A 25,870-nucleotide genomic window follows, 5' to 3' on the forward strand; every position below is an offset into this window, starting at 1 on the left:
CATTTCTTTCCCTCGGGGGCTTAGGGCACTGGCTCCAAGTTTTCCCATTGTCTGTCCCTGAACTGAGTGTCTGGGACCCGCGGGAGCTGGATGCCCGGGCGGACACCTGATTCCCCCAGGCACGGGGTGGGGGCGCCTGGCGCGGTGGTGGGGAGGGAGTGAGGGCTCTGCCCGCGCGCAGGAAGGAGTCCTCTAGTCTAGGAGACTGAGAGGGAAAGCCAGTCCCTCCTTGGCTGTCAGGTCTACTTGGAGTGGGGGATCTGAGCAAATTAGTTATTAATTGGGCTGTTCCGAAGCTGGTAAAGCTGTGCGTGCCCTCTCTCAGCCCTCCCGCGGGGCGCGGGGCCGAAGTTCCCGGGCAGCCTTGCAGGGGCCCCACCTTCCCCCAGCTGAACCTGAAGGCAAGATTGGGGCCCCCGAAATAACTGTATCCCGCCCTCCCAGACCCAAACGGACACACACTCTAGGTTTTCTCTTGGAAGGGTTGTGAAGATGGTGTGTGTGTGCGCGCGTGCATGTGTGTGTGCGCGCGCGCGTGTGGGGGCGGGGAACAACACCCTGGCTTTTTCCTGCAAAGGGTGGGACTGGGCATAATCTGATCCTCGGATGTGGATTTTCTGGTGCCTAGAGATAGACCAGGGCCCCGTGTTATTCATCCAGAGGAAATAAAACCAGCCGCGCGAGCTGGCTGGAGGTGGGAATTGGGGGCAGTGGGGGAAATTATTTTTTTAATGTGTATTTAGGGAGCTTCTCTTTGGCTCCTGCCCAGCCCCAGTTTGCCTCAACAGATCCCGATCCGGGGAGGTGGTGTTTAATTAAAAGCCCGCTTCCAAAACGAGTGGGCAGGTTTGGAAAGCTGTGCACCGAGTGGGTGTGGACAGCCCCTCTTCAGCCGCTGCCTGGGCGCCTGGAGGAGCTTTTGTCTGATGAAGTGTAAGGTTTAGAGAGGCTTCGAGCCTCGGAGATGGTCTTTGGGAAGGAATGCTCAACTGTCATGGCCTGCTTCCACCTTTCAGAACCAACTGCCACCTCACCCAGGGTGAACTTTACTAAGGTGCCTCTGTCCTGGTCTTGTCCATTTTGAAATCTTTCTACAGATCTCGTGCCTTTTGTCACAAATTGTCCTTAGCGTAGCATAATCTGCAGCCAGACTCTGCTTGCCCAGGAATGCTTATAATCCAGGCCCTTGGAATTAGATGGATTATTGCCTGTTGAAAGACAGCCCCTTTCATTCTGTTGCCCCCAGTGCACACTGAATTATTGAAGTGGTCTTTTGAGACAGAGATGGGTCCTTCCTCCTTGGGTTCTGGCCTTAATTTTAAACTTGAATTCTACACATCCTAGAGTCAAACAGAATTTGGTTTGAGGCACGCATGGTGTATTCTGATCTTGTGGGGAGGAATTTGAAATAGGTTGGTAAAGCTGCTTGTGTTTTTTTTTGAGGAGATAAATGGATGTTTCCCACCCCTCAGCAGCAACAAGGAACCCAGTGATCTGACGGATCTGTCCACTGCAGTCCTGGAGTGATCACACCTGGAGTTTTTTCTCTCTTTGTTCTTTAATCCAGAATCCAGGCTCGGTTCTTCCCATTCACTGGTTTGAATCAAAAGCCCTTCAGAAGGTGACCTGCCCAAAGGGTGGGCTGTCCTGCTTTCCACCTGCCATCCTGTGGCTGTGTGGCAGTATGCCCTGGCTGGGGACTCACGGGTGCCAAGGTGGTGTTTTTTTCCCTTGCCTGGTTCCAGTTAAAAATAAAGACATCTTCTTTAATGCCCAGTCACGGCGGAATCTAGAGTTTGTGGATCCTGACTTCTTTCCCTTTGAGTTTAGTAGGTTTGTTCAGTATCCTATGGGAAATCGTTTATTTTAAAGTTTTTTTTTTTTTTGGTTTGTTTTGTTTTGGCAGTAAAATTTCAAAAGCAAGGTGGAGTGGAAGACTAAAACATGCCTTGGGTTCTGCAGAGTTTTAGACTTTCGGAGATTCGAGAGACAAGGAGAAAGAGAGAGGGAGTGTCTGATTTCCTAGATTGTTTATGCATAAGACAATTCGGAATATTTTCTTGGACTTTGCTTCTTAAAAGACTTCATGGATTAGATGCCAGTGACAGTTTAAATGGAAATTTAAAATTTTTAAATTTGAACAAATCTGATAAGCAGTATGTAGTGTGCAGATGCATGAAGTCACCAGCAAGAAAAGTCAGTTTTTAATATCTGAAATCAACTGACTTTCTAATGACCTCTTTTTCTTTTCTTTAAACTCCCATAATGGGTTTATAATGCCTTTAGTCTCCTTTCTGTTTGCTCTGAGGGAAAAGCGTAAATGTCTGAAACCCACTTGGAATGCCATCTTGATAAAAATTTTTAGGTTATTTTCTCAGAAGTGATGTTGGACTGGGTGAGAAAAGGATAAGGAAAATGGTTTTATTAGTAGCATTTGATTATTCAAAATGTACAGCAGCACAGGAAGGGAGTCAATTTCCTCTTTGGAGAAAGAAAGAAAACAATAAAAAAAGGGAATAATTTCAAGGCCTGGCACCCTCTGTCTTCTGAAACCGGAGAACCTCAAGACATGGAAAAAAGCAAGAGAGAGGATTCTCTGTGCTTTCTTCTAAAGATACTTCGTCTAAGTCCTCGGCTGGCTGTCAGGGCATGGGTTTTATCCTTTTCAGGGGGTAAGGTATGGAAAAAATCCTGACTCTTTCTCTGCTGGGGAACAGCACCATGTAAAGCAAGCAGCAGCTAGTAAATAAGGTATCGATTCCTTGATGAGAGGAAGCCTGGTGGTTTGTTTCCCGTTTATTCTACCCTGCTGTGGTGGTGGTCACTAATGAACGGTGTTGTGGAGAATCACCTACTGGCTGCCTTTCCTCCCATCCATGCAAATTAGTAAATCACTGACCAAATTGGCTGGTGTGAGTTGGTTCCAGAGGAAAGAGGAGACAATTATTCACGTGGCTGGAGGGAAGGATCCATAGCTGGTTTGTCCAGGGAATAGTAGTCTGGAAGTGACTATTGACTGCCTTCTGATGTGTGGACAATCTTGACTGCATCAAGGAGGTCCTGGAATCTTTTTGGAGTTTCTATCCAAGCCCTGGGAAGGGAGGGCTCCATGTCTCAAACAGCAGCTTTGTGCCTTTGCTTTTGAGTCATTGAACCGGCATCAATTTTGGTGATGTCTGGGGAGTTTTTAAGACCAGGAGACTTTGCTGGCCAAAATTGAGGACAGCTCACTCTGCGGATGTCTTTCTTCTTTTAATAATTAACTTGGTTAAAAAAAAACAAAGTTGGATGTCTGAAATCAAATATTTTCTTCACCCTTGTTGCTCAAGAATCAGCATGTCGAGAGCTGAACTGGGCCTGCTGCGGGTAGAACTTTGTACGAGGTTAGGAGTACATAGTGTGACTGGGGCAAGAAAATCCTAACCACACCTGATTCTTCCACCCCATGTGTTGCTTTAGACAGGGGTGTCCTGTTACCAGCACCTGTGCTGAGCAGAATGGAGGCCTTGTTCAGTTCCTCCCCACTGCCCCCCACCTGTGTTTGCCATCACTATCCTCTCTCCTAAGTTCTGCCTAAAATGAGAACTGCTAAAGGGACTTCTTGAATTCCATGGAAATCTTTTTGTGGTTTGAAGCCCTGTCGTGATATTTTCCCTCCCATATCATAAGATGGAGAATGTGGGTAGTGGGTCCAACACTGGATATTGATTTCAGGGTAGTTTTTTTCCCCCTCACTGCTTTGTTTTGGGGTTCCCATCAGAAGAGAGGTACACTTCCTTGCTGTTTATGAAGGGCAATTGTGTGGAATGCCTTTTGCTTGGCTCTGCCCTAGGAGAGCTCCTTGTCCTGTGGGCTGTAAACAGATCATGCGAATCCAATATGGTGGCCGTGAAGGAAGGGCTGTGGTTCAGCCTAGAGAAGAGCATCAGTCTCTGCAGGAGTTCCCTTGGAGGCCTCAAAAAGAGTTTTCTCCAGAACAGTACTGAAAACCCAGCCAAGGCCTCAGCCAGGTGCTCTGAGGGAGGTGGGCTGCTCTCTGTAAATGGTGACAGCCACACAAAGGCAGGACAAGCAGAGCACTTGTAAAGGACAGATGGGCCCCATGTTGGCTTTTCTCTTAGCAAATGGTTGTATTTGGCCAGGGTTTTACAGCTTCCTCATTTCGGGCCCGTGGGAGAAGAAGGTGAAGTAAATATGTCATAAAATCGACAGCAGGAACTGCCTGGGATGGGTACCCAGAGATTTAGGACCTCTTCTATATAGATTCATCTTTTTGGTTTTTTGGGTGCCAGTCTTACTGTTTGGAAATCATTTCTGGCCCGGTTTGGGTGTCTCTTTGTGAAAACCCATTCCTATTTAGCTTTTGTGAAAACTCTTTACTATTTAGTCAAATTTTTTGGAACTTCTTGCTTGATGCTGTGAACCTTTATGTTCTGAAATTCCGCAGTTTGTAATGCTCCAAATCAAGAGAGGTCATTCCTAGGTCCTGGTTTGCATAGAAGGTAAGCCGAGTTTGGATTTTGCCTGGCTCAGCCATCACCCAGTTCTTACTAGAGTAACATATAGTCATTCCTTAGTATTTATTGAGCGTCAGTGGTGTTTCAGGCACCAAACGTGGCATCATGATTTCAGCGAGTAAACACATAGGATTTCCCATTAAATCTGCATTTCAGACATACTAACAGATTGTTCACTGTTTAAGTATGTTCCCTGCGTGCTGTGTGTTCTCAGTTGCTGACCTCTTGCCCTTTGAGCTCTTCTTTTGCACCTCAGTCACAGGGAAAAAGAAAAAAGCTAAAATGATGTTTCTCAATTTGGCTAGCTCACTTAAGGCTGTTAAAATGCTTGGAGGGTGAAAAGGATGAAACTATTGATTCATTAGATGCTTTATCTCCAATTTTCATCTCAGCTTTTTGCATCTTTGCAGGCATGGGCGGCGATAGCTGGCAAGATTCCTTCTCTAGTGAGACCATTTAGATGTTCGAATTGAGTACGGACAAATGAGGTCATTTTGAGTTCCCCATTACTTCTTGGAACTGCCTTCAGGACACTTACCCCCAACACCCACACCTCTGCAAAAACAAAAAAATACCTCACCCCAAACCAAACCAAAGCCAAAGGACAGATTTAGCTGCCTAGGACGTCAGACAAGAATTTTTGGGGGCCGTTTAAAGGGAACTAACCGATGCCGTGAGCAGTTTAACTCAGATTTGGAGATAGCACTGCTGATATGGCCTTATTTAGTAGCAAACAGGAGAGGCAAATGAAGTTAAGGAGTAAATTAATTGAGCATTAAGGAAGCCCATTGTCACGGTTGCTGAGGTGCTCCCTTGAATTAGCAATAGACTGCAGGTTTCATCTGAGTATGAGCCACCAAGGCAAATCAGAAACAACCAACCAACCAAAAACTTAAAAGTAGCAATTCCCAGCACAGAATCCACTCCAGAGCAGCCCCCGTCTCAGCACCTGGAAGGCCTAGGCTTGGGGCTCTCTCATGTCGCCTGCTTCCTGATTTGGTTGGAGGTGACAGTGTTTTAACCTGCTGAGCAAATGTGAGGGTTTGGGTTGTTTAAGATTTTCTGGGAGCTGGGCATGGTGGCTCACCTGTAAACCCAGCATTTTGTGGTACTGAGGTGGCAGGATTGCTTAGGGCCAGGAGTTCGAGACCAGTCTGGGGAACAGTGAGACCCTGTCTCTACAAAAAATTAAAATAAAATGAAAAAATAAAAGATGCTGTGGGGTGCCACTGGGCACATAGTAGGTGCTCAGTATTCACTGCATGCGGTGAGCAGGGGGAGGAAGGGACTTGGTGGGAACCTACTGTGTGCTGTGCATTGTGCTAAGAACTTGGTGCGCATGATTTCATGTCATCCTCACATCCACCCCACTTAACAGATGAGAATAGTAAGGCTTGGAGGGATTCAGTAACTTATCTAAGGCCATGGGGAGGTGGAACTGGTAGTCAGACCTTAGCCTGTTTGACCCTAACACTGGAGTTCTTTAGAGCATGCCTAAGGCAGGCAGGGGGGTGTGGATTTAGTCCTAGCAAACAGCCCTTTACTTGCCTGAGTCCCATGGGAGGCTCAAGGAAGGAATCAAGGTCTCATCTCTGTGTCTCTAGCACAGAGCCCGCCTGGAGGTGTGAGCCTGCATTGAGATGCCTCCAGGTGTGTTGTGGGGTGGGCAGCTTCCACCTTTGTGGAAATTGTTTCATTTATGACATGTCAACACATTGTGGCTTCCTTCCCTCTCCCACTTACCAACTTCTCCGTTAGACAACTTGGCATCCTCTGTTGCTCATAGTTCTCCCTCCATGAGCACAGGGCAGAGAAGCTTTTGGGCCAGGCTTAGGCATGTCACCCTCGATGCCTGGCCCATGGAGTCTTCTGGTGACTGGCCATAGGTCTGGGCAGTCCCTAGGTCCCTGAGGCTAGGTGACTCTGAAAGCCTGGCAACCACCTCCCAGTCCCATAATCATACGCATTAACTAAGTTCACCCAAAGTTCAGGTGACTCCTGAAACAGTACTCCTTTACCTTGAACTCTTTTTGTGTCCAGCCCCGGACCTCTCTTGTTAAAGAGCTTTCTGTGTTTAATCATGTCCTGGTGGCCCTCCCATTTGGGTTGAGTCGGTAGGGCCCTTGCATATCTGTGTTTGGAGAAGTGGATGGGCTCATCAACAAAACTCCTTCCTGTGCTGCCTCTTGGCGTATCTGGCCTTGGTCATAGTTTCTAAGTGGTTTTTCTTTTCCTGTCTAGTGTAAGTGGGTGAAAAAAAAATCAATTGAGTTGAGTGCCTTTTGAACTGTGTGTCTTTTTATTGCTTGCTTTCTCTCAAAGCAGTAGAAAGTTTCAGCTCACTCAGCACCAGCAGCTTCCTGGGCATGGAGGTGGGCAGCAGGTTTTGCCGGGGTCTCCTCTGCTGCCTACCACGTGACGGGGGCTCCAAGGGCCATGGGAGTGGGTCTTACCAGAAGATGAGGTTCTAGGCAGGTGTACCTCATTTGGCAGCATGTGTGTGGTTATGGAGCAGGGTCCATTGGGTTCCCTGGGAGCTTGGAGATGCTGCTGCCTGGGCCAGGGCTCTGATTAGTGCCTTGGGGTACATTCACGACATTAAGATTTTGAAAAGCACCCCAGGTAATTCTAGTGATGGCCAATGTTGAAAATCACCAAGCTGTGTAAGTCTTCCCTCAAAGCCTTTTCTGGTCGGGCGAGGTGCCTCGCATCTGTAATCCCATCACTCTGGGAGGCTGAGGTGGGTGGATGACCTGAGGTCAGGAGTTTGAGACCAGCCTGGCCACCATCGCGAAACCCTGTCTCTGCAAAAAATACAAAAATTGGCCGGGCGTGATCACGCACGCCTGTAGTCCCAGCTGCTCAGTAGGCTGAAGCAGGATAATTGCTTGAACCCAGAAGGTAGAGGTTGCAGTGAGCCAAGATCATGCCACTGGACTCCAGCCTGGGAGACAGAGTGAGACTCTGTCTTAAAAAAAAAAAAAAAAAAAAAGCCTTAATCTTACCCAAATCTGAATATAAAAGTACCTTTAGGTAGTTGCACACCAATGTGAATATACTTAGCACTACTGAATTGTGATGCTTAAAGATGGTCAAGATGGTACAATTTATGTGTATTTTACCACAATTAAAAATAAAAATTAAGCCGGGTGCGGTGGCTCACTCCTGTAATCCCAGAACTTTGGGAGGCCAAGGTGGGCAGATCACGAGGTCAAAAGATCAAGACCATCCTGGCCAACATGGTGAAATCCCATCTCTACTAAAAACACAAAAGTCAGCTGGGCATGGTGGTACACACCTGTAGTCCCAGCTACTCGGGAGGCTGTGGCAGAAGAATCGCTTGAGCCTGGGAGGCGGAGGTTGCAGTGAGCTGAGATCATGCCACTGCACTCCAGCCTGGTGACAGAACGAGACTCTGTCTCAAAAAATAAAAAATAAAAAATAAAAAAAAACCTTAGAGTTAAATGTTAAAGTAAATAAACTGAAACATAAATATAAACCACAAAGGATCTTTAGAATACTTTGCTGTGATTTATTGATTCTGTCTGATGTGATTTTTTTGCGATGATGGAAATTGTCAAATACATGAGCCACTAGCCACGTGTGACTATTGAGTACATGAAGTGTGGCTAGTGCAATCAAGGAATTAACTTTATTTTTAGTCACTTTTCATTTGTTTAAACTTAAATAGCCATATATGGCTAGTGGCTACCGTACTGAACAGCTGCAGATCTATAACATACTGTCTAGATAATTATAGTGTGCCTGCTTTGCAACACAGCTTTCTGACTATCTTCTACCTTCTGCTGGCTACAACACTGCCCCTAAACCCCTCCATAGAAATTCTGGAGCTAGAGTTGACCTTGAAGTTAAAGGAATCTGATTCAAATCCCATGGGCAAGTTATCTAATCTCTTCATGAGCCTTGGTTTCCTCTTCCGTAAAATGGGTCTAATGAGCCTGAAAGAGTTGTTGGAGGATTCTGAAATGAAACTTTGCTTGTGAAGGTTTTCACACATTGCCTGGCGAACATGCACTCAAATGTTAGAAGCAGTTACTATTCTGTCTTGTAGATTTGGGAATGAGGTATTTTGAAGTCTTAAAATCAGTGGAGTAATTATCTCCACCACTTCTTAGGACAGACACTGCCCCACTCTAAATACGGAGCTGTATTTAGAGCTTGCAGTGAAGTTGCAGGAAATGGAGAAGTTTGAGTTTTTTTCTTGCTAAGTAAATCACCCCCGAGTTCATTATGAAGGTCAACTGGCCCAGCAGGACCTATTTGCATTCTCTATTTGCAAACCCTACTGTTTGTTTATCAGGGAAGGAGAGGGTGGGGTACCTGGCTAGGACATTTGTAACTCAGATACACTGAGGCCCCGGGGGAGGGAAGTTGCTTTATTAGGGTCATTGTTTCCTATCTACGTCCTTTGAGTTTCCTCCTTTTTCTGGGGCAACCACCGGAAATGGCCATCCCGCACCACTAGTCTGCCCTAGAGCAGCAGCTCCCCAAGTCTTGGCCGCATCTGGGTTCTTCCCATGGGCCGAATGTGGCAGTCCTGCCTTAACCTTTTGTGTGAGGACCCCTGTGATTTGGCTCCAGCTGAGTGGCCTGCTCTGTGTCCAGCGCTCCCCAGCTCGGACTCCCAGGCTTCCTTGAACACAGCCTCTGCTTCTCCCTCTTGCTCTTTGTCCTGTCCTGTCTCTGTCATTGCTGCCTATTGAAATCTTTCTCATCCTTCAAGGCTCCATCAGTGACCTTAGTGCCTCCTTTCCCCTCAAAGCTGGATAACCCTAAAGGCATTTTTCACATTCTTTGTGACATTCTACCTAGTATTGATTATATCCTACCTTAAAAAGTGGTTGTACTTGGGCCTTGAAGCCTGGCTCTAGCACTTCCTAGCTCTATTGCTTTGGGCGAGTTACTCAAGTTTACTGAGCCTTGATTTTCTTACCTGTAAAATGGGAGAAGAGGTGAAGAATCCTTCCCTCTTAAAGTTGTTGAGTATTAAATAAAGTAAAAGTCGAGGGCTTGGCATGAAATAAGTGCTAAATAAATGCTCGTATCTATTTGAGCTACCCTAGTAGTTCCTGGCAGAGCCTCCTGCTGCTAGTGACACTCAGATGTTTCAAAGAATAGAAGCAACCTGTGTCTTCACTTTGATGGTGCAGTAGACGCAAGTGCAGTGCTTTTCAACATTCAACAGGTAAGTAATTGGAGAGAACACAGTACATGTATTCGTCTAATACGGTGGCAATACCTACTGTGTGCTGGGGCTGCGGGGGGTGGAGGAACACCTGTGGACACAGTCATTGCCCCGAAGTGCTCAGTCTAGGAGAGAGGCAGGCAGGTAATTAGAGTTCAGTGTAATCCGCACCACCATAGAGACCAGCCCAAGATTGTGTGGGGGCCCTGGGGAGGGCCTCTGATTCCCATTTAGGGTGGGAGTAGAGAGTCCAGGAAGGCTTTTGATCTGGGTGACACCCTCGCTCAGAACTGAGTTTTATTTTGCTTATTTAAAAAGCATTTATATGCAAACCAGGCACTATGCTAAGTGCTTGACACAAACTTATTTAATCTTCCAACCACCCAGCGAGGTAGTCTTAGTAACTATTATAATTCCCATTTTACAGATGGGGAAACTGAGGTGCTGAGCGGTTAAGCCATTTGCCCACGTCATACAGCTAGTGAGAGGCACAGCTGGGAGATCGTTGGCAGTCTGGCTCCAGGGTCTGTGCGCCTCTCCACCAGACTGGTCTCTCGCTTTTGCAGCCTAGCAGTGTTGATTCTGTAACAGGTGTATTTCATTCATGTCCTTGATTACTCTATTTGTACCGTTAGGACTCAGAATGAGACAGATAAAACCCACAAAAATCTAGACTCGCCTCTGAGCTTCTTCCAGAAGCTGAAGGGGTCTCCCTGTAATTAGGAGGAATATGCCCTGGCCATGGACATGAAGTTGTTGGGCTGGGCCAGTGCAGTTTTTGGAGCAGCTGGGCTGTGAGACCAAAGTGTGCAGTAGTACTGTCCAAGGTGGCAGCCACACGACACATGTTTGTTTTGCTGGAGAAGCCCCTCTGTCAAGGGTCGCCCCAGTAACCGCTCTGCACCCCGAGTGATTGAGTGCAAAGCAGGAAGCGGGCAGATATTTGCAGTAGGAGGCTGGAAGAGCTTGGGGATTTGTTCCCAGGGAGACCTCCCTTCTGAGGCTGGACTCCTCCCGCAGCCGAGCATGCAGCCATTAAGGAAGTCTTTGAGTGTGCTCTAATGGCCCCTCTTTGTTTTGAAGTGGCTGTTTACTGAACCTTCAAAGCCAGCTCCGCAGCAGGATGTGATCGAGGGCCTGAATAATTGGATGAGGCACCCCAATAGGAAGCAGGGAGCGGGGAGCAGAGCCAGGAGTAGCTGACAGCCAAGCCCTCTGTCTGAGCCTCCGCTGGAGGGACTGAGGTCGTCCTGCAACCAGAAGTTGACCTGAAGCAGGGGTCCCCTGGAACCTGGCCTCTTTGATGTTGTGCTGGCCTTAATTAGGAACACCCTAATTAAGTCACTGAGGAGGAAGCTTTTTTCTAAAAAAAAAAAATTAGCAAATGTTTTGAGAGCATTTCATGAGGGATTTACTTCTCAAAGATTATGTAAGTAATGTATTAATGGAAGAAAAACTAGAAACTTCAGTTAAGTAAAAAATAAGTCACCCACAAGCGCTTGATAAGTGGGTTATGTTCACACTCACAAGAGCTCGCACATTTTCAGCAAAGGGTCAGGGAGCCAACACTGTGTCAGAAACTTCTTTCCTCACTTAGTGGCCTGGTGTCCTTGCTTTTCTGTGTGTGTCGTTGTTAGCAGTGTCAGTGTGAATGGCTGTATGGTGTTGCACTGCTTTGTATGTCTCTAATTAATTCATTTGGTCAAAACATATTTGAGAAGTTACTAGTACCAGGTTCTGAGTGTTGGGAGATAGCAGCAAACACAATGGACACAAATCCCTGCCCTCCTGGAACTTACATTCTAATGGAGTGAGGTGCAGGTGAAGCAGACACACGGAATAAGTCAATTCTCTTGTATAGTAGAAGGATTATATGCAGTGGGGAAAAAGCACTGTTGCTGTTTTTATTTTTATATATGTTTTTTGAGATGGAGTCTTGCTCTGTCCCCCAGGCTGGAGTGTGCAGTGGTGCAATCTTGGCTCCCTGCAACCTCTGCCTCCCAGGTTCAAGTGATTCTCCTGCCTCAGCCTCCCGAGTAGCTAGGACTATAGGCATGCACCACCACACCTGGCTAATTTTCTTTTGTATTTTTAGTGAAGATGGGGTTTCACCATGTTGGCCAGGCTGGTCTTGAACTCCTGATCTCAAGTGATCTGCCTGCCTTGGCCTCCCAAAGTGCTGGGATTACAGGCGTGAGCCACCGTGCCCAGCCTGTTGCTGTTTTTAAGTAGAGTGGTTAGGGAGGGCCTCGCAGAGAAGGTGATGTTAGAGCAACAACGTAAGAACTGTGAAGATGTGGGCAGAGGGTGGGGGCGGTGTTCAGGGAAAGGGAAGAGAGCATGCGCAGAAGCCCTGCGGTAGAAACCAGTACCTCCCTCATTTGTGTTTAGGGTGCGCCCAGTTTTTTTTTTTTTTTTTTACTAATTATAGGTAACCCTACAACAAGTACATCCTTGTGACTAGACATTGCTTTACATCAGCGATTTCCCCTGAAGGACTTTTTATCCTTGGTCAAAATGTGTGTTTTTTTCAAGACTTTTGAAACCCACCACCCAAAGCCTACCAAAGGCATGTGTCAGTTCCCAATTTCCATGTGTGAGGGCTCACCACCGTGGATTACGTCTGAAGGAGCTAGATGTGGATGCTAGGACCTAGCTGACACCCCTGCTTCCAAAGGCACAAAGGGACATGTGGCATCTTATCTAGTGCCCTGTTTCTCAAATCTTGCTGTGTGTGATTTTTAGCAAGCAAAAGTATACCTGGAGAATGGGTTAAAATGCAGATTCCCTGGCTCCATCCCAAGAGACATTTTGTTGATCTGGGGTGGAGCTTAGAATCTGCAGTGTTAGCAGACATTTCAGGTCATTCTCTGGTAGGAGTAGGTGGAAGTGGAGTGGCCCCTGGGCCACCTGAGCCACTGAGAGCTTCCTCTGCAGCTCCTGAAGTATGTAGGAAGCTATCTCCTGCCCATGTGTCCCCACCCCTAACTCCACCACGGATGTACCTGGAATGTGATCAGGCAGAGGAAATGAGTTCTGTGCCTAGACAGAGCATGATCTCGACTTCCTTTCATTTGCTAATTCTGTCTTTTGCAGGGAATGCTTCCTCTTTCTTTCATTTCTCTTTGCCCAGAAAATTCCCATTTATCCTTTGAGACTGAGGTGAGGCATTGCCTCGCTCTGGGAACCACACTGTTCAGCACTTTATATCTTGAGTATGCTGCCCTTGGGGCTTTGGGATCTGCAGTTCCACATCAGCTTTACTGACAGGCTGAGTTCCTCAATGCTTTGGTCTCTTTCTCTGTAGGGCCTACCCTTCACTCAGTGCCTGCGCATAGTGGGTGCCCATTCATGGCCCGGTCAGGGTGACTGGCATTGGACATTGAATCATCAAAGCAGAGTTGAATTCTACTTACTAGTCACCCTTCTAAGCACTTGTCTTTTCCCCTATCATCCTATAATCACCATTTGAGGCAAGGACTGCCATCAGCATCCTTTGCAGATGAAGACAGGGTGGCACCAGATGATGGAAGTCGCTTGCCCAGGGTCACCCAGTGAGCACATCTGAAGTTCGCAGGCTGACTCTGGAGTCATGCTCTTAACCACCAGGCCACACAAGGCCTTTCAGGCTCTGGAATATGGCTATATCTCAGTGTCCTCTCTCCAGGCAAGAAAAATGACATTCAGTGGAAAGACACTTAAAAAAAATGGCCATAGAAATGACAAACACAGTTATCACTGTGATACTGGTGGCCTCTGACTCTTTACTGGCCACCAGGGCATCGTTCCTAGTAGCCTGGGGTGGGAGTTGAGGTCACAGAGGAGGTGCTATCTGTCTCTGTTCCAAAGGGGAAATCTGCTTCATGGAAAATTGCAGAGCACACTAAGTGTGTACAGCACACCAAGGCCAGTGCCTGCCCCAGGGTGGATGTGACAAGTTCATCATGCTGCCCTTGGCTGGGGAGAGGTCTCAGTTTAAAAGGGAAGATGGACTAAAAAAAGTAAGGAAAAGAAAACAAATTCAACAACAACAAAAATAAAAAAAAGAAGAAAAAGAGAAAAAACAAAAAATAAAGAGAAAAAGAAAAGAAAGAACAAAAAAAGGGAATATGGAATGAATACAGAGGTGTGTGTGTATTTAGGGAGCAAAACCTCAAACATGATCCTCTCTAGGGTACAGGGTGTTTGCATGTCTGTTCAGGGTATTGGAGAGATTGGCCCCAAGAGAAACTAATCCCTAAAATGCAGAAGCAGTTTTGGAGTTGGGTGGAGGCAGGTCAGAGCGGGCACTTCCAGGAAAAAGAAATGGGTGAGTGTAAATGGAGCAACGTGAAGTCATGCTTAGAAGGTCTAACATTTCATAGGATGTGCAAGCCTCTAGGTGTTTTGCCAGGTTCAATATCTAATGTGGACATTTATGGATAGCAATAAACACATGGAGCAATAGCTTTGGCCTCTACCTAGTATTGATTATATTCTACCTTAAAAAGTGGTTGTACTTGGGCCTTGAAGCCTGGCTCTGGTACTTCCTACCTCTACTGGAGGATAGGAGGCCAAAGGTTAGAGGGTAGATATTTATTATTCTGGGGAGGATTAAAGGTATACAAATACTAGGTAAAAGCAGCCAGCCCCTGTATTAGGTGGTTAAATATTGAGTTCCCAGGTTTCCAGATGTGGAGAATCAGTCAGTCTTAGTTGAATCCATTATACAATTTAATTTTAAAAAGGACCGGGCAGGCTGGGAGTGGTGGCTCATGCTTGTAATCAATCTTCTGGAGGCCGAGGCAGGTGGATCACTTGAGGTCAGGAGTTCAAGACCACCCTGTCCAACATGGTGGAACCCCATCTCTACTAAAAATACAAAAAATTAGCTGAACATGATGGCATACTCCTGTAGTCCCAGCTACGCAGAGGCTGGGGCAGGAGGATCACTTGAATCTGGGTGGCAGAGGTTGCAGTGAGCCAAGACAGCGCCACTGTACTCCAGCCTGGGCGACATAGCAAGACTCCATCTCAGAACATAAAAAATAAAATAAAATAAAGAACTGTGCAAACTTAGGAGCAATTAATGCAGTTAACCGGACGTGAGGGCAGACCCTTCCTTGACCTTGGGCAAATTACTTAACTTTTTCTGTGCCCGATTTTCCTGTGGTTAGTTGGGAAGTGTTAAATGCCTGCTTTACCAGCCGCCCTCTCAGTGGTGTTGTGAAAGACCTCTGTACTTCACAATACATGGGAGGCGGTGCCTTCTGTGCCCATCATGACGTCAGTTTGGATTCCCACATGGCAGGTTTTCACCTTTGAAAACTTGGCCATACAAATGTCAGGTGGCTGGTGATGCAGGCAGTGACTTACCATAAACCTCTTCCTCTCTCTTTTGATGGGAGGAACTATCTGAAATAATAAAGGAAATGTCATGGCAGTAATGGCCATGGCTCTCACTTGTAATCGCAACATGTTTGGAGGCCAGATTGCTTGAATCCAGGAGTTTGAGACCAGCCTGGGCAACATGGCGAAACCCACTTCTACTAAAAATACAAAAATTAGTCGGGTGTGGTAGTGTTTACCTGTTGTCCCAGCTACTTGGGGGACGGAGGCAGGAGGATCAGTTGGACCTGGGAAGTCGAGGCTGCAGTGAGGGGCCTGGGAAGTCGAGGCTGCAGTGAGCTGATATTGTGCCACTGCACTCCAGCCTTGATGACAAAGTGAGACCCTGTCTCAAAACAAAAAAGCAGGCCAGCATCAGTGGCTCATGCCTGTAATCCCAGCTCTTTGAGAGGCTGAGGTGGGCAGATCTTCTGAGGTCAGGAGTTCGAGACCAGCCTGGCCAACATAGCAAAACCCTGTCTCTACTAAAAATACAAAAAATAGCCAGATGTGGTGGTGCACGCCTATAATCCCAGCTATTTGGGAAGGTGAGGCAGGAGAATCTCTTGAACCCCATAGTCGGAGGTTGCAGTGAGCCGATATCACACCACTGCACTTCCAGCCTGAGTGACAGAGTAAGACTCTGTCTCAAAACAAACAAACCCAAAATTGGAGAATGAGTTGAATTTAGGGGATGAAAAAGAAGAGGGATTCTGTTTTTCAAGAAATGTGGAGCATGGAACACATACATATATTTTATAGTAGTTAAAAAATAGAACCAAAAGCCTAGCTGTGGTTGTAGAGCACCCTGAGGTAGCGACACCCTAAGGGGTGCCATTGACGTGGGGTGGCCATTGCTGTCCAATAGAACTTTCTGCAGTGATAGAGATGTTCTGTGTGCTGTCCAGTATGGTAGCCACTAGCCACTGCAGAGCACTTGAGGTATGGCTAGTGGGCTGAACAACTGAATTTTACATTTTATATAATCATACTTTATTTTTTTTTGTTTTTGTTTTTTTTTGAGACAGAGTCTCGCTCTGTCACCCAGGCTGGAGTGCAGTGGCCGGATCTCAGCTTGCTGCAAGCTCCGCCTCCCGGGTTTACGCCATTCTTCTGCCTCAGCCTCCTGAATAGCGGGGACTACAGGCGCCCGCCACCTTGCCCGGCTAGTTTTTTTGTATTTTTTAGTAGAAACGGGGTTTCACTGTGTTAGCTAGGATGGTCTCGATCTCCTGACCTCGTGATCTGCCCGTCTCAGCCTCCCAAAGTGCTGGGATTACAGGTGTGAGCCACCGCGCCCGGCCTAATCATACTTTAAATAACCTCATGTGGAGCTCCCCTGTTGGACAGCTCAGGATACAGAAAGGAATACTTCCTGGTGGAGAACTTAAGAAATAAAATGACTTGGAAGATACGGTTGACATATTTGTTTGGTTCTTTTTATTTTAAGTGGAGACACCCAGATGTCAGAAAACAGCTTGATATCCTTGATTTGTTTGGTTAGGGTGTTAATAGTTACAAGTGGAGAAGTTTGGGAGGGGAGATGGACGGATGGACGGAGGGAGCACCTTTTGTGGTTCAGTCTTCCTTTTCATAGGCATGTTTATTGCTCATGTGCTTGGGCAAGTGGGTGAGGGTGGGCGGGCGAGGAAGCAACCATTGATTATCCCCAAGGCTGTCATCTGCTTGATGGACAGGGATAATTAGTGGATTAGGCAAGCCCCAGTCAGAGAATAAAAGCCCAGGAATGGTATTTATCATGGATGGGCTTACCCGGTGCCTTTCATCTGAGGATCTTAGGAGCCCTTCATCTCACAGGATTGGGTGGGGAAGGGTGGTTTTGGGGACAAAGCTATGACAGGCATTCATGGGCCCTTTCTGTCATCCCACACACCCACTTCTGGAAGCTGAGTGGATTCCTGCCTCATGCTTAAAGAAGCAGGGAGGCCAGAGCCACTCCTGCGTAGGTCAGAAGGTGCCAGCCTCCTCTGGAAGCTGCGTAAAGCAGCTTCAGGGTAACCTGAAGGCTGAGCTCATCCAGAGTATACCCAGTGGAAGAAGACGAAGGATGCTGTTGGCTACCTTCCTCACACTCGCCCTGCTGAGGTCTCCACAGACCTGGGAAGGAGTCATGGCGGCAGGGGTGGCCGTGGCAGCTGGAGATTTAAGAGCCCCTCCCAGATTGACTCTGTTGATCTCCTGGTAGAAGAAGATCAGTTTGTGTGTTCACAGAAAACCAAGATGGGATAAAATTATCCATAGTCATACCACAGGTGCCAACAGCTGTGAACCTCTCTGTGCGTTTCTAACAGGCATTTTTCTACCCAAGACATTTCTCTTTGTTGTGTGTTTTGTGTTTTCTTTCTTTCTTTCTTTTTTTTTTTTTTCCTGAGACAGCCTCGTTCTGTCGCCTAGGCTGGAGTGCAGTGGCGTGATCTCAGCTCATTGTAACCTCTGCCTCCTGGGCTTTAGCGATTTTCATGCCTTAGCCTCCTGAGTAACTGGGATTACAGACGTGTGCCACCATGCTGCACTAATTTTTTGTATTTTTATTAGAGATGGGGTTTTGCCATGTTCCCCAGGCTGGTCTCGAACTCCTGAGCTCGGGTGATCCATCTGCCTCAGCCTTCCAAAGTGCTAGGAGTAGGAGTACAGGAGTGAGGCACTGTGCCCAGCCTCGTGCTTTCTTTTTTATGTGGTTGGGGGTCCTGACCATTTCTAGGGTGACATTACAATCCCTCTGGGCCATCTGCAGTTGTAATCAGGTGCCATGTGTGCAGGGCACCCTTGTCCTCTTCTGCTCTACCTTGTCTGGGCTCCTAAAGGACCCACATATAAAGCGCGACCCAACCTGCTGTCTAAGCCGCTATTTGCAGCCCTGGGACTGGGCTGGGCTGGGCTGGGCTGGGCTGGAGGAGGCTGGCTCTGTTCATGTGGTTACTTGCACTTCCCAGAATCAGCGAACACTTGGGCTGCAAAGTCAGATCTGGCATCCAATTGCAACCTGGAGCTCTCTGCTCCAACCTCTCTGGGCGTCAGTTTCCTCAGCTCTAAAATAACAGCAGCATCTGCCTGCCTGGGCTGCTGTGAGGATGCAGTGAGAATGCAGGTCAAGTTGGGCTTCTTAGAGAGTGGTCTGTGGACCAGGAGCAGCAGCACCTCTCAGATTAAACGGACCCGCCTCGACCAAGCAAATCAGAACCTGCCTGTCTGCAAGCTCCCCAGGTGATGGATTTGTAAATTACAGCTTGGGAAGGGCTAATATATACACCTGGCACCTGGCAACTCTTTAGAAAGTGGTGATGCTTCATGATGATGGTGATGACAGTGATGCTTGTCAAGGTGAACAGAGATACTTGGGAAGTTACCTGGCTGGTCATATACCCCACGGCTTGATTTCTCAGCCAGATCCACTGGTGAACCAGCCTCTGTCTGGCACCTTTTGGGCAGAACAAAGGCCTTTGAGCTGGAACCCCACTCTCTAGAGCCTCTGCTCTTCTGGTTCCTCCTTGACTCTCCCCTGAACTGAACTCCTCCTCCTCACGTGAGTCCTCCCTAGCTCTGTGGCTCCTCCAAGTTGTCCTTTCTCTGGCAGCCACAGTGCCCAGCCCCTCTCTGTTCCTTGTGTGGCCATGTGGTGTCGAATTTCCTCAGCTGTCCCGGTGGGGCTGGGCTGGGAGAGGCAGTTGCTGCATTATTTATGGAGCACCGGTCACCAGCCGTGCTGATGAGTTACACACAGTTGTTCTCTGCACCGTGTGTGGGATGCCGTCCTGGGCCTCTGTTTAATACAAAACAAAACGAAGCCAAACAACCATAAGCCAGAATGGCTGTTGGCTGACTGCTGTGCCTTGCTTGTGTCAGGCAAATGGCCTGCCGTGGGTCCTGGCTCTAGGGAAAGTGGAGGAAGAGGAGGAAGATGAGGAGAGGCACTCGGGGGTGTCTCCCAAGCTCCACTTTGAGGGTGGGGTGGGGAGGCCAACTTGTGGATTTGTTTAGGTGGCCACCAAACTCCTCAGGTGAAGGACATTTAGGAGGCTTTTTTTCCTAAAAACTAAGAAAGTGACTTCATTATTTTCCGCTTTCCCCCAGGAACCAGAGTGATGCCAGGTATGTGACCATTAGCCAGGTTCTCTCATCACCTGGCTGGTCTGGAATTTATGTCACTCACTGAATGAAGGCCACCCTGGTCTTCCTTGGCTGTGCCAAGACCCCACCCTGGGTCTTGTCCTGGAAGGCTGCCCTTGCCCACCTGGGCCACTTTGCCCATGTTCTGCCTGGAGGAGTGGCCAGCATAAATGTGCCACTCCAGTGTCCCTTGGAGAGAGCTGGTCGGTGTCCCCTGCCTCCTTTTGTGTCAGGTGCACCCCCTACCGGAAGTACTTTTCCTTCTTCCCTTCATTTCTCTGTCCTTGTCCCACAGTCCACCAGGGGAAGCCCTTAGGCTCATAGACAGCAAACTGTATGATGTGATGAGTTGGGGAGTAGGCGCAGCTAACCCAGAGGGTAGGTGGGAAGGGGGTGTGTCAGAGAATATTCCAGAAGAGGTGTCACAGCTGGGTAGTGATGGCTGAATAGGAGTTTTCAAGATTGCTGAATCCCCCTGGAGGTTTGAAGAGAAGCAGCCACAGGGTGTGGTGTGTGTGGGGAGTGTGGGTGAGATCATGCATTCAGGGAAGCCCCATCTCTCACCCAAGGAAGTGAGACTGCCATGCAGTTTGATGGAGGGAGTCCTCTTTATACACTTGTAAACAAACTGGCTTTCTCTTCCCTTCTCTTTAATAGGGGCCTTTTCCTTTCTTAGAACCCAGCGTAATCTGAGTTGTATTTTCAACCAACTCACTGCCAAGGGTTCCAGAAACTCCCTGCTCTCCTCTCTGAAGAAATTCAGGGGGCTCCTGGAGGAGGAGCATCTTCTTGTTTTGCCTCGTGACTTTGGACTTGGCAGAAGCCGGGGTGCAGTGGGAGTTTTGTTTTCTTTGATTTGGGTCTGTCTGGATCATTGTGAAGCCTTTGTGTGTTCTTGGGTGAAATCCACAGTGGGGTCTGTGTTGAATCGTTTTCACGGCTCTGGGAGTGCATTCCGAGGAATTTCCTCAAATGTGGACAGAGCTCAGCCAGCAACCTCAGGAATGAACTTTCTGGGGACTTCTTGGTCGGTGGATGCAGATGCAAAAACCAAGGACAGTTGGGGAATTGCTTCCTGAAAGGCTCTAAGAGCTTCCAGTGTCTCGGGTTGCGGGTTTCTTTGGAAACTTGAGTATGGTCTCCTTTGTGTAGTCTTGCTGTCCAAAAGGCAGGACTTTTTCTCTGCTGCCTTTCAATCTTTCTACAGTTACCTCCTTCCTCCTTTCTTACTTCCACTGAGCTTGAATTATTATAGTAAAACTGCTCTCAGGTGGGTAGAAACTTCTTTTTTCCTTGAAAGAAACTTGCAAAAATATCTGGAACAACCCAACATCACCTTGCCTTTACATGTTAATAACATTTACTCACTTTTTATTTTTTCATTTCTCCACAAGGAGGTTTTTGTCTTCCATTCTTAGAAGTTGATTTTTTTCTTTTTTTAGAATCTATTAAATTATATATTGCCTAAAACAGGTGGGCCTCACTTTCTTTGATAGACTGTCAGGTATCATTAAGTCAGGAACAAGCTGCTTTGGGCAACCTTCTGGCTGGGTGGGTGTTCGTAGGCGGGGAGCTGTTAGCTGTACCCCTCGACTAGAAAGGTGACCCCTCCTTTTGTTGCTAATTTGGTAAAGACTGAAGTGATGCTCCGAGTGGGGGCAGATAAGAAGTTTCTTCAGTGGTTTGAGTAGTCGTCTTTTTCAGGCACACTCACCTCGGGGTTGAGTACTCCACCCTGCCATTTGCTTAGCAGCAGCAGAGAAATCATCTGGCACTGAACACCCACCTGCCCTTGCCTTGGTCTGTTTCTGCCTAACCATGGTTCACTAATAGGGAGGTGCAGACGCTTCCCACATTGGCTGGTTCCACCCCGAGGACTCAGAAAGGGGGGTTCCAGTCTGGATGGACAGTCTGACTTAGAGAGACTTTACTGTTTGTCCCCCACACATCCTAAAGGAGATTACTCAGAGCCTATGGCCGCTTGGATCCCTCATATCAAATGTTTGTTGAGCACTTCCGCCGTGCTAGGCACTTCTGTATATGACTTCATCCATTCCTCATCCCAGCCCTGTGAAGACGTGACTTAAACCCACGCAGAGGTCAAATGACTTGCCCAGTGTCGCATAGCAAATGGGAGAGCTGAAGTTCAATCCAAAAGATTGGGCTTCTGTACTTGCATTCTTTATTCATCTCCTTCATTCTTTCAGTGTTCAGTAATTGGTGGTGTTGGTAATGGTGATGGAATTATTGGTTTTGGTTATCATCATTTTAAGGGAATGATCCCTGAGAGGTGAAATGATTTCCCCTAGTCCATGACTGGTAGGGCTGTGACTAGACCTCAGGACCCAGAGCTCCCTGCCCAGGCCACTGGCCAGTTCTGCATGTTCTCAATGAACATGCCTCACCTTTTCCTTTGACTTTTTTACTTTGAGACAGGGTCTTGCTCTGTTGCCCAGGCTGGAGTGCGGTGGCACAATCACAGCTCACTGCATCCTCGATCTTCCAGGCTCAAGCAATTTTCCCACCTCAGCCTCCTTAGTAGCTGGGACCACAGGCATGCGCCACAGCACCCAGCTAGGTTTTTTTTTTTTCTGTTGAGATGGAGTCTCGCTCTTTTGCCCAGGCCAGAGTGCAATGGTGTGATCTCGGCTCACTGCAACCTCCGCTTTCTGGGTTCAAGCAATTCTCTACCTCAGCCTCCTGAGTAACTGGGATTACAGGTGCCTGCTATCATGCCAAGCTAATTTTTGTATTTTTAGTAGAGATGGGTTTCACCATCTTGGCCAGGCTGGTCTTGAACTCCTGACCTCCTGATCCACTTGCCTCAGCTTCCCAAAATGCTGGGATTACAGGCGTGAGCCATTGTGACTGGCCTGGGGTGTTTTTTTTTTTTTTTTTTTTTTTTTAGAGATGGGGGTCTCACCATGTTGTCCAGGCTGGTCTCGAACTCCTGGGCTCAAGTGATCCTCCTGCCTCGGCTTCCCAAAGTGCTAGGATTACAGGTGTGAGCCACTGCCCCGGCCCACCTTTTTCTTAAGAAATACTTTGATCATCTTAATAATATTTCTCCAGGGCTCCCTGAATGGGAGTGGTTGGTGTTTGAGAGAGGAAGGTCTGGTTCTCTGGTCCTTCTTCCTTGTGTAGCTGAGAGATGGTGGCACCTTTGCCTAGAAGTAGGTGAGCAGTGTTTCTGAATGTGCTCAGATTTCTCTGAAAGCTTTTCGTCATGTCTTGTGGCTCAGAAAGAGAAGGAATGGTCAGATGAAGCTGCTATTGGTTGCTTGAACCTTTGTGTTCTTAGAGGTGCCAACTGCTGTCCCTCTGGACAGAGATCTCCAGTGGCCATCCTGAGGACTCTGATCTTGGCCCTTATCTCTTTAATTGGATGTAGGTGTACACAGGGCGTTCTTATCTGGACTGGATTAAAAAAATGATATGTATGTTGGGTATCGTAATTGGAGTTTCCACTATGTCTTGATGGGCCTTCATTGATAGCCTGAGCTCTCTCACAAGTTTTCATTTGACATAAGTTAATGTACAGTTTTGCTTTTGGGTGGAAGTAACCCCCAGGGCACAAACTGGGGACGGAGGCTATGTCGGTGGCGGGGCGGGGGGGGGGGGGGGGGGGAAAACAAGACCCTCACACAGGTGTTGGTTGACAGTAGCTCAGGTGTAGCTGCCAAAGGACCTCTGCCAGGAGCCAGCCAGCCAACCAGGATTCTTGCCCAGCTGTAACTTAGTTTTCCGTAGGGGCGAATTGCCACTTAGAGGGATAAATCCAGAAACCTGCACTTGGGCCAAGCAGGTCTCAAATGCATGAAGGCAGAACTGATGGATGTGATCTAGTAGCATGTGTGAAACAGACTTTAGAGTTTGGGTGGATTGTAAATTCATGGTGCTGTTGTTGCCAGAACCTCTAATTTGATCTGAAGTTTTAAAAAATGTAGTGACTTTATTGTTTTCATTAAAATGATACATGACCCTTATAAAGAAAACTCACAAGACTCTAGCCATAAAGGAAAGTACAAAGGAGAAAGCAACACATTGGTCTAGATTTTAACTCCCAGAAGTAACCTGTTTTAATATTTTGTAGACAGTTTTCCAGATATCTCTATGTACATTTTCAGACAGAATTGACAACTACAGAAGTATATAAATAGGCAATTCTATAACAAGGTGTTCCTTGTTATAATGAGTGCTATGCATGATCTTTTGAAAAAACATACTTAGTTGTACTTATTTAGCAGAAGAAAATGAAACTGAAGTGAAGTAATACTGTAATTGGTTCTTCACCACTTTCTTTAAGTTGATTTCTCTGATGTGCCTTAAAGCAGTGGTTCTTGACTGGGCGTGATTTTGTCCCCTAGGGGCCATCTGGCAATGTCTCATTTTTGGTTGTCCCAAATAGGGGGTGGGGGAACACCGGCATCTAGTCAATGGAAGATAGGGATACTGCTAAACATCTTAAATGTGCAGAACAGCCCCCAAGACAAAGAATTTTCTGGCCCCAAATGTCTGTAGTGTTGAGGCTGAGAACCTGCTCTAAGGGTAAGAAAAAATGATGATTAATACCATTAGGAAGGTAAAACTGTTATGTTTTAGCTGGGTTGCAGTTTTAGACAGTTTTGATTGGTCTTCTGTAATGAAAGATGAGTTGATTAACCTCATTATAATTTCTTCCTCCTTTCCTTAACAAGGAAACCAAGAGGTGGCATATATTGTTTTTACCTTGTCAAGGTTCATAACATTTACACTCTATTCTGCAAACATAATCCCCAGTTGTTTAGTCTTAGTTTTGTTTTATTTTATTTTATTTTGTTTTTTGAGACAGAGCCTTGCTCTGTTGCCCAGGCTGGAGTGCAGTGATATGATCTCAGCTCACCGTAACCTCTGTCTCCCAGGCTCAGGTGATTCTCATGCCTCAGCCTCCTGAGTAGCTGGGACTACAGGCATGCGCCGCCATGCCTGGCTAATTTTTGTATTTTTGGTAGAGACTGGGTTTCACCACGTTGGCTGGGCTGATCTCGATCTCCTGGCCTTAAGCGGTCCACCCACCTTGGCCTCCTAAAGTGTTGGAATTACAACTGTAAGCCACGGCGCCCGGCCCTTAGTTCTGTACTTAAATGATCAATGCCACACACCACTTCTCAGCCCATTGTTTCACCTTTTCTGGGTTGATTTTGAGTCACCTCTTGGTTGGTGGGCTGTTTGATCTTGATATAAATTTAACATGTGTAGGAAGGGAGATGTCGGTCCCCGCTCTGCTTTGCCCTGTCGGACTTGCACCTGCAGATTTGAGTTTGTGTCTGTGCACCATACTTAGAGGAAGAGTAGAGAGACACGATGGGTGTCTCTGGGATGCTGTCGGGGTGTGAAGCAGGGTCCCGGGGAGAAATGGGGTTGGATGTGAAACTGAATTTTGAAAAGACTTCATGTGGAGGCAGGATTATTGATCTTAACTGAGGTCTCCCAGAAGGTTACAGCTAGAACTGCATGAACATCAAGGACAGGGTAGCTGATAATGGGCTACCCTGGGAAGGTGATGAGTTCCCTGTTAGCTGAAGTGTGTTGGGGAACCACCTGTTGCTATGCTGTCCCTAGGTGTTGGGCTTCAGCCATCAGATGAGCTGCTGCATTAGGTAACTTTCTAACCTTGAGATTCTGATAATCTAATTAATGCTTTCTGTAACCACTTGTCCTGGGGAAGAGCCCTAAGCACTCCAGTTCCCTCCCTTGTGCTGTTTGGGGCAAGGGGGAGAACAGCCAGGGCCATGTTGCATGAGCAGGTGGTTCAGGGTGGAACCTTACATGTTCTGTACACCTTAAATTTGGATCCACCATCTAACAACTCAAAAGTGTATGTGTGAGGTTCTGCCAAACTAGTTCAGTTGATGTTTGTAGTATTTATAAGATTACAGGAACTGAGCACATTCTAAACTGATTCCTGAGCCAATACATGTATATAGAATCCAGGAAACATATCGCAGACCTGCAAAGGAAGAGAACATACACAGATTGTTCCCTGCATGATTGGAATTGGGTGTTCTGTTAATGTAGTAATCAGATGTCTGTCGCAGTGTGACTTACTGATGTCTTTGATTTGTCGCAGGGGAGCTATCCAGTTTGGGAAGATTTCATAAACAAAGCAGGAAAGCTGCAGTCCCAGCTTCGGTAAGTAGAAGCATGTGTTCTATAGGAAAAGGGCAACATCCTCAGACAAGGATGGAGTGGGACAGACCAAAATACAGATTGATTAGAGTTGATTCAGGAAGTGCTACAGATAGGGAAGCATGTGGTGGGTTCTGATTGGAGCATGATCACATGTAGCCATATATCCTGGGTCCTGATTCCCATATGTAAAATGGGACTCATTCATGTCTGCTTTGCCTCCTTCCTTAGGAATTTTGAGAGTCAAATGAGGTAGGTACTGTATGTAAGGTAGCGACAGGTAACATTTCTGTGTTGCTCGCTATGTGCCAGGCATTTGTTAATGGTTTAAATCTCATAACCCCATGAGGTACATGCTATTATTATCCCCATTTTACTGATGAGGAAACTGAGGCACAGGAAAGTTAAATAACTTATCCATAGTCACATCACTAGTAAATGGCGGAGCAAGGATTTGGCTCTGTGGCTTGAGTCCATGTTCTCC

At 47.1% G+C, this 25,870-nt stretch overlaps 1 protein-coding gene across 7 annotated transcripts in view; it reads left to right on the forward strand.

The window, feature by feature from the left end:
• Positions 1-25,870, forward strand: part of MTSS1 (MTSS I-BAR domain containing 1) — a 184,392-nt gene that overhangs the window by 886 nt on the left and 157,636 nt on the right. For all 7 annotated transcript variants that reach the window (XM_010363908.2, XM_010363905.1, XM_030937547.1 and 4 more), the window contains exon 2: positions 25,328-25,389. In XM_010363908.2, coding sequence (XP_010362210.1) covers positions 25,328-25,389 — 62 coding nt within the window. The remainder of the gene's footprint in view (positions 1-25,327; positions 25,390-25,870) is intronic.

This window comes from Rhinopithecus roxellana, chromosome 9 (assembly GCF_007565055.1).
Source record: "Rhinopithecus roxellana isolate Shanxi Qingling chromosome 9, ASM756505v1, whole genome shotgun sequence".
Classification (NCBI taxonomy): Eukaryota; Metazoa; Chordata; class Mammalia; order Primates; family Cercopithecidae; genus Rhinopithecus; species Rhinopithecus roxellana.